This window comes from Mesitornis unicolor, unplaced genomic scaffold (genome assembly GCF_000695765.1).
Source record: "Mesitornis unicolor isolate BGI_N332 unplaced genomic scaffold, ASM69576v1 scaffold30516, whole genome shotgun sequence".
Lineage (NCBI taxonomy): Eukaryota > Metazoa > Chordata > Aves > Mesitornithiformes > Mesitornithidae > Mesitornis > Mesitornis unicolor.
The window spans coordinates 1,690-10,656 of NW_010192156.1; the positions used below are offsets into that span (position 1 = coordinate 1,690).

At 41.5% G+C, this 8,967-nt stretch overlaps 1 protein-coding gene across 2 annotated transcripts in view; it reads left to right on the forward strand.

Annotated features, from left to right (window-relative positions):
* The window catches only part of APTX (aprataxin), a 9,584-nt gene extending 1,006 nt beyond the window's left edge, over positions 1-8,578 (forward strand). The window contains exons 2-7 of one of the 2 annotated variants that reach the window (XM_010186985.1): positions 44-90; positions 2,297-2,626; positions 4,142-4,201; positions 6,928-7,154; positions 7,848-7,951; positions 8,256-8,578. In XM_010186985.1, coding sequence (XP_010185287.1) covers positions 44-90; positions 2,297-2,626; positions 4,142-4,201; positions 6,928-7,154; positions 7,848-7,951; positions 8,256-8,410 — 923 coding nt within the window. In that variant the 3' untranslated portion in view covers positions 8,411-8,578. The remainder of the gene's footprint in view (positions 1-43; positions 91-2,296; positions 2,627-4,141; positions 4,202-6,927; positions 7,155-7,847; positions 7,952-8,255) is intronic. The other variant, XM_010186986.1, reaches the window with a different exon arrangement.
* The last annotated feature ends 389 nt before the right edge of the window (positions 8,579-8,967 follow it).

Genomic DNA, 8,967 nt, shown 5'->3' on the forward strand with positions numbered 1-8,967 from the left:
TTTTATTTACACTGTTTTGTGATACTTTGTTCTTTTTTTTCAGTTCAGCTAAAAGCAGACTGTAACAAGGGGTATGTCACAGTTAAGCAGGTATGTTTTTAAATGGGTGTACAATATTTCTGATGCTTACTGGGATGATTGTTGTACTTAAGCTCCACAAATGCTGCAGTGATGATTCTGATCACTGTGTCTGAAGGCCCTGACACTGTCATGATGGAGAGCACAACGAGTGGTCCTTGGAAGGGATCTTCCTTCTCTTTTTTTTTTTTTGTGTGTGTGTACCTCAACAGAAAGACTACACTGTGCCTTCCAGATATGCTCCAGTCTCAGACAGCCACATTGCAGCATCATTGAATGCTGATGTGAATCCTTAACCTGTTCTTCCAGCGTTATGTTTGGGAGATTTTGGAGTTCTTCTCCTAAGCTTGCTGGTCTGCCTTCTGAGCCTTAAACTTCTAAGGCTGAAGCATCCCTTAATTTAAGGTCAAATTGATTCTTGTGTTAATGGGACTGGGCAGTTGTGGAAGGTTTTTATTTTGATCGCTAATGGAGCCAAAGGTGTGGTCACCTCTGGGAAGGGATGGGATATGAGACAGCACTGAAGGCACACTCATGTTACTAACTAGCATATTCTCTTGTACTTATGAAGAGCAGTATCCCTGCGATAGTATGAAGGGAAAATTCTGTGGCTTCAGGTGCTGGATGTGCACCTGCAGCATCCTCATGTGTGGACAACACATCAACATGTTCTGCCTACTGAAGTGCAATATTCGTCAAAATGTCTCCAGAGCTCAGTAAGCACAGGGACCCCACCAGCTGAATACAGCTAAGATCTCTCAGGTCAGGTTTTCACAGAAGTCAGCCATAGCCACCATTTGAATACCATCTTACTGGAATCTCAAGGCTGGGAATACTTTCTGGCAGTGTATCTTAGGGCATTTCACTGCCTGCTCTAAAAGTTGTTTCCCAGGTCATTTGTGTGTGGCACAGGGTTCAGCAATCAGTTTGATAGCATATCAGCCTGGAGGATGTGAATGGTGCCTGACTTGAGTGAAACTGTAGACTGAAGTGATTAAAGGCACAGTACCATCTTGTGAAGCAGGCAGGTATTGCACTGACGAAGCTAAAGAGACATTCTGTGATAGGTTATCAGTTGCAGGGAAGAGCTGGTTTCCTAAAGCTTGTTTAATGCATAAACATTAACCAAAAGCATTTTGCTGAAGTCAGAGACTCCTAATTTCCCTAGGGTTACCCTCATGATTGCATAAAAATCCACCTATTCAGGCAGTTCCTGTAGATTGCCCATGTCACTTTGTGTTACCAGTTATGCCTGAGACAGAGGAAAAGGTATTGCTTTTCAGTTATCAGCTAAATTTCAGATAACTTCTCAGTCTTTAAAACAATGTTTTGAGGGGAACATTGTTTTAGAGTTGCACAGAGCTATAAACTGATGCAATGAGTGAGGAAGGTTAGAATTTGACCTTGCTGTCCTCATTTTCTGCTAGAACAGAATAAAAAGAGCTGGTTTTGTGAAAGTGTAAGATGCAAAATGAAAAGAAAAGCATAAAAATACAGAGGCTGGTATATACTTTGCACAAACTGAAGTGGACAGAGAGGTTTAGCCTCTTGAAGGAACAAACAGGCAAGTATTGTCAGTGTGTTTGAACACAGTCTTTTCTGGGCTGGAGGAAGGTTATGTTTGGCTGGGGGGAAAAGAAGGACAGAAGCAAGGAGCTGATTTCTGCATAGTGAACTCTGAGAGACATTTTTCCTGAGTGTGCTTGTGTATTTGAAGGCAAATATGTTAATAGGACAGCATTTGGTAGAAAGAAGAAACAAAATGTAGAAGAACGATAAAGTAAAATAATCTGAAAACAGGAAGCTTTCTGGGGATGATTGGACTGAAATAATTTTAAACTCTTCAGAAATAGTTGTTACCAAGGCTGTTATTATTTTAACAGTTGTTTAATTGGTTGTTAATTTTTTTGAGCAAAGTGTGGCATAGGTCTTGCTGTAACTCTGTAGCCAGCCACTCCAGAACTGCTGGCTTTCTGTGGCACCATGCCCCTGAGGGATGTGTCCTGACAGCTGTGGGTGCAGGACTGGGCCATGCAGAGGTGTCTCCAGCATTGGACTTCCCTGATCAGGAAGAGCAGGTTGGCGTGGGGAGTGGGTGTAGTGAATACAATCCATGTTTCTTTCCAGGGTAGCGATAGTCCAGGACAAAGAGTGGTAGTTGCAATTCCAGTTACAACATCATTTGCTTTTTTTGTTTTCCTTTTTCTCCCTACCAAAGATAGGAGTCAACCCAACGAGTGTTGATCTTGTGAATATTGGCAGGGATGAAGAGGTGAAAATGAAGCCAGGCCAAGTTCTGCATATTGTGAATAAACTTTACCCCTACGTGGTGCAATTTGCTGAAGAGTTAGGGAAAACTGTTACAGGGGCAGAAGAAAGAATACAAACTGACAAGACACCATGTGAGGACTCCAGCGAGAATGATGATGTAGAGCTTGTGCCCAGAAAAACAATGAAGATGGAGGTGGTGGATACACAAGGCAGTTCTGCAAATCCCAAGCAAAGCAGTATCAGTGTATCTCCACATGAAGGGACTTCAAGCAAAAAGGCAAGTGTATTAGTGCTTGTGCTGTTTCTCCTGGGGTTGTCTCCTCTGTCAGTGCTGTGTTCTTTTACATTTTTGAGTACTACTGATGGGGAAATGCCTCAGGTGAACACAGATCCTCAGAGTTCAGTGCATATGATCTGAGATGCATTGAGGCAAAGACTCTGCTCCTGACATTGCCCAGGTCCTGAAAAAGTTACCTGGGGCCCATTCTAACCTGAGCTGGGGTTTGTGCATGTGTGTGAAGAGGCTTGCATGTAGTGAGTGAAGATTTAATCTCTTGGTTCCTGATGCAGTTTCTGCTTGAAGAGCAGTCCACATGAGCTCAATTTAGCTGGAGTCACACAAGGATGTGGTGCTGGCTCTTGAGATTAAATCTGTGTTTCAATTAGAGCAATGGTTACCTGGAACCTTAAGCACAGAAAATGGAACAACTTGACCCTCTTTTTTTCTTTTGTAATTGCTTTTTTTCACCCTGTTTTGGTTGTTCTCCTGGTAGAACAGTGTTCACATTAGTTCACATTAGTGAATGTTACCAGCAAAGATATTTTGAAAGGGAGTTTTGAGCCCTGCTGACATGGGCAAAATAAGAGACTGCTTAGTGCATCTGGAACTGTAATGCTGCAGTTGTTTGAGAAGAAGACAGAGAAATGAAACCCCTCAGGACAAAACTTCAGTCCCAGGTGGCGGTGGGTTGACCACTTACTTCATTTGTGAACTCAGACTAGTTACATTAGGGCCAGATTTGTGGTATTACAAGCAGGAAGACAAGACAATTCACACTGTTTCTCTGTCAGCACTATAATAATGTTTGAACATCTTCCTCTATAAGAATATGATAAAGATCATTGTTGATAAAGCCTGTAAAGTGATCTGAACAGGTATCTGTTCTGGATAAAAAAGTGAAAAAAATGCACTCGAGGCACCTTATATTAGGCATTCAATAACCAAGAGATATCTGCTATCAGAGATACCTGAGTGTTGGCTTGATCTTCCCATACCCTTCTTGTTTGCTGTACAAGCCATTCATTCCTGCACAATATCAAAAAGTAAATACATCTAAGAGTAGGGCCACATACCACAACCACTTCTTTGTTCTGTGCAAAGCAGCATGCGATAGGATAGTAAATGGAGATTCTTGTACATCCTTTGGCCCTTGTGATCCATGAAACAGAGGGTCTTTTAGTAAAATCATCTGTCATCATACTAATCAATGCTGTAACATACTTGCAAAAATTATTCTATTCTATTCAAACAGATCTAGAGCTGCCTGTTAAATTTCCAACATTTGAAAGGTTTAACTTTGAATCTTAACACAGTATCTTGTTAAAAGTTTTCAAAAGTAGCTGTGTGGTGGCAGTTGGAGCAGGTGTGTTGGCGTTTTTGGAAAGCAAATTATTCAGCTGTCATTCAGCTGTTATTTTACTGCTGTATACTAATGAAAGTTCTTTACTGAATGCTTTAAAACATATAATGGCATTCTTAATTATCTTATAAATTATTTTTTCTGTGCTTTAGGAACACTTAGGACACTGGAGTCAGGGTCTAAATTGCTCCATGCAAGATCCGAAAATGCAGGTGAGAGCTGCATGCTTGTACTTTACTTTTAGTTCCTGTCTAACAGTCAAATGAGGTTGCTTTCTTCCTACTGCAGTTTAGTTTAATTGCCTGATTAACCAGTAGAGTACTGCATATGGTCTGAATGGTACTTGCATCTCTCTCTGTAGTAACACTAATTTGGGAGTCTGCTATACTGATCATACAGAATGTTATTATTTTAATCAATTTTGAGCTCTCCACACTGTCAAATTTGGCCAACAGATTTTAAAAAAGATTGTTGGGAGAGCAGGTGAGCAGTGCAGTTGCTTTGTTTCTTCAGGGGTACCAACTAAAATGGGGGTGTGGTTTGAAGCTGAGCAAGTAGTGGAGGTTCCTGTTTTCCAGCAGTAAGCACTGCCTTGTTTCCAAGCTTGGTGCAGTTTCCTGGTTTCCAGCAGACTCCTAACTGTAACACCTCTGTGTCAGCTGACAGGATATGACCCCTGGCTGCTCCTCCACAAGTATTTTTGTGCCAACAGGAATTTCCTGGGTGGTTTCTTTTAACCCGTCTGGAGATGCTCCAGATGCATCTCCCTCCCTCTGCTTCCCTGTGGCTGCGTAATGGTTTATCTTGAGCTCTCTTTTTGTTTGCTGCCTGCTTCTGGGGATGTCAGACTCAGGATGCAGAAATCTGACAAATGTCTTTTGTGGCTGGGGAGGATACACGCCTTCTTATTACTGTATTATAAGAAAGCCCTGAGAGAATCTTCCCTATCCATGTACACAACCTACTTGCATTTTATTTTCAAGTTAAGGCAAGAATATAGACAACCCCTTCTCAAAACCAAGCTTTTTAGCTCAGGTCCAAAACAGGGACAGTGCTTTCTATCAATATTCCACTGTCTGGCAGAGTAAGACCTGAGGCTTGGGTTCATTCAGCTTGTGTTTTGGCTGACTGTTGCATGGCCATCGTAACACTAGAGATGTGTTCGGGAGGACAGATACCACAGACACCAGTGATACTTGGTTCTTGAAATCACTGAATAATTTCAGTTGGAAAAAAGACCTATGGAGGTCTCTCAGTCTGACCACTTGCACTTGGTGTGGTTGCTGCAGCCTTCATCCATTTGATTGGAGATGATCTCTAAGGGCAAAGATCCTACAGCCTTGCTGGGCTGCTTCAAGTGATGATCACCCTTAGGCTGAAAATAATTTCCTTGATAACAAATCAGAAGGTCCCTGTTTCTTGCTGCTGCTTTTAATTTAAGTCTAAAGTGCTGAACTATGTAGAGCTGTAGGAGAATTGGATGCCCATTCTTCTGGACATGCCAGCAGTTTCAAATGAGTCTTTCTGTAGGGAATGACAAAGTTATTGAAATACTTGCTCCCTTTTAAACATGAAGTTTAATCTTCATCCTTTAAGCAGAATTTCATATAGCACTTACCAAGAGAGTGCTTTCTTGACCCAAAAGATAGGGTGGTTTTAAAACTGTTTTTGAATGTTAGAACACAAATGACTGACTGTGACTTAGTGTTAGCTTTATTTGTTGTGGTTCTGAACTAAATACACAAAGAATAGAATTTCTGTATTTTGCTTCTTAATAAAATATTAAATAAATGGCAATGTTTCATCTGAAAACACCTGATAATGATCCTATTCCCACTGGCTGCATATGCAGACACTGTTTTATGTATATCAAAATATGACAGCATCAACCAGTCTTGCTGCTGAAAGAATCAGCCCTATGATTTGTGTGCTGATAAAATTTTAATATTCCTTCCTGTAGAGCAAGACTGATCAGTTCTGTGTATATGAGAATAATTAGCAAAGATGACAAAGACACCATCCATCTCTTACCAACAGAGCACTGCTAAGAGACCAGAGACACAGCACACAGTGTCTGCTTCAGAACCTGACAGATTTTTATTGTCAGGGCAGGTTGTCCCTCCTGTTCTCCACATGCCTTGTTACTGTTTCTTGTCAGCTGCATCACATTGTTGCAGAAGACAAAACAAAACAAAAATGCGAAGAAGGGCATAGTCAAGATAGTCAGGAATCTGTTCTCCTTTTTGTGATCTAGCAAAATGTGTTGCGTAGCATGAACTGAGATAGCTCAGACTTGAATGTTTTTGTCTTTGTAATGCTGGCGGAGGTCTGCAGCACTGAGCATGCTGTTTGTGGCACCTCTGAGATTTGTCTTTCACTCCAGAAATCTCTGAAAGGTGAGGTACTCCAGTGCATTCCTACATGCTTTCTATTGAGCGCAGTGCCGTGATTGTTGCTTCAGTGACTGCAAAGCTTGAACATAGCCTGATGGAAGAAGTTCCCTAGACCTCACTGGTATCTGAGTCCAGGTGATTTTCAAAAGAGTTCATACCTGTGTCTAGCTCTATAAGAATAGAAAGTTTTTTTCTTAAAGTGTATACAGAAGGATACTGGAACATCTCTCAATAGCTGCCTAGTGCATGGTATGGAAGAGAGTGCACATCCTGGACCAGCTTAGTTCCAGCAGAAGTTCTCCTTGAAGTGGGATCCTTTGCTGCTTGTATTTCTCCCCACCTACAAATCTTTCCTGGCTTTTTTTTCTGGCAGTCCTAGTTCCACTAGCAACGTGTATGTGTGCTTAGGGACTTCTGCAACCACAATGGGACGTGCAGATGGATAACATCTCAAAAATACACTAAATATAGTGTTTATGGAGTGCTTATGGGAATAAGTTATTTAACTTTCAATCAGTAAATAATCTAGTTATTTGTTCTGCAAGGTTTACAAAGATGAAAAGACTGTAGTCATCAAGGATAAATATCCCAAAGCACGTTACCACTGGCTTATTTTACCATGGGACCCCATTTCAAGTCTGAAATCAGTCAACAGGGACTATCTTGAACTTCTGGAACATATGCATGCAGTTGGGCAACAGATGATTGACCAATGCCCTGCCAGAGAGAGTCTGGAGTTCAGGCTGGGCTACCATGCTATCCCCAGCATGAGGTAAGACTGAGATGTGTCATCGGATGGCAGCCCTGTTCCGCAGGTTATACAGATGTGGGGCTAAATCTGTAGCATGACCTAGCTTTGCTAAAGGACAATGAATCCTCATAAACACTACAAACAGTCTGTCCACAAGTCCCTTGGGTGCAGCTGCGCACACACTGCTGCTTACATGCCAACGGGCTACAGAGGCATCTTGGGTCCAGTGGGGAAATGCATGTTGGGTTCCCCTAGCAGAGCTCTGTAGCTGAGGCTATCCTGAGCGAAGATTTGAATCTTACATGTAACTAAGTCCAGATCTTACAGCATCCAAATGCCTGTGGGTATTGCAGTCAGTGTTCCTAAGTTGTTCTCCAGTTCTTGCATGAAGCTTTGAGTCACTGATCTAGTCCCATTCAGATACTCCACAAAGTTTAAACCTTTGATTTATTAAAACCACTGTCTCTACCTTTTTGACATCTATATAATGTAAAATAGCAATGTAGACTGTAGGTAGAGGCCAGTGGATATGGCATGAGACACTTCTTCCAGAACAGGCTGGGCTGTTGTGGGACTGTAGGTCAAAGATGGTAAGATTGACCCATAAGGCTGGCAGTCCAACTGTGATGAATCATGTTTGCAACTGATTGTACTGCTAAAGAACTTGGAGCATTAACATTAATCTCTCTTATCTATATAATATATTTCTCTCAGTCAGCTACATTTGCATGTAATCAGCCAGGATTTTGATTCTCCAGCCCTGAAAACCAAAAAGCACTGGAACTCTTTTACTACAGATTACTTCTTAAACTCTCAAGGTAATGATTAGAAAAGGTATTTCATAACACATAATCCTGGTTGTGGGTTCTGGCTTTGGGTTTTTTTCCAAACAAATATGGAAGCCATAATTTCTGTTGTAATAGGTGAAAAGCGTTATGTAATTTCAGATACTGGGGAATAGCACCAAGTAAAAGTCAACTGAATTTTGTGAGTGGTTTAACTTAGAATGCAGTGATGACAAGCTGTATGTGTGAAGCAGAGCAAAAAGATCCTGCAGTGTCCTGTGTTTTACGATGCTACATGGTCCCAGTGTCTCTGATCTCTATTTTTTTTTCCCCCCAGATGTGATAGAGATGGTAAGAAGCAAGGGAAAAGTGGTGGTGAAAGATCATGTCTCTGAACTTCTCAAATCGCCCCTCAGATGCCATTGTTGCAAACAGCAGCTGTCCACTATCCCACAGTTAAAGGAACATCTCAGGAAACATTGGCCAAAATGACTTTGCAAAATAATCTTACAGCCTTGTCTTCACATGTCAGGCTAAAACAGAGACTTTGAAATGTCAGTGGACATGTATGTTTTTTGTTAATTGGAATGACGAATGTAATGCATGAAAAAGTAGCCTCGAAATGGCAGCATACTGACTTTGTAATAGCTTAGACAAAAAACCCAACATAAAATAAAGTGACTTCTGAAATTGAAGGCGGGTTTGCAGTTTTGTTGTGGTACTGCCACGCTAATGTGTGGAAGAACTGTTTTGTTTAGATTAAAGGATTTAATTTAGAAGCTGAAGAGCTGAGCCCAGATCTGAGTTTCTACTGAGAAAGGAAAGAACCAAACTGATTTAGAGGTCTTTCTCTTTGTCTTCTGCCTCTCACTGAAGTTCCTCTTAAGTGGTAATTTTGCAGAGGCTGGTGTTGCTGACAGCAAAACTGTCAAAGGGATGGGATGTACCAGAGTGTATGGGAAGGAGCATTCATTATGCCACACCATGGCTTGGTGATTTCACTGCTGCTGAACTTCCCCTTAGCCACGGAGCAGGCATCACCCCTCATC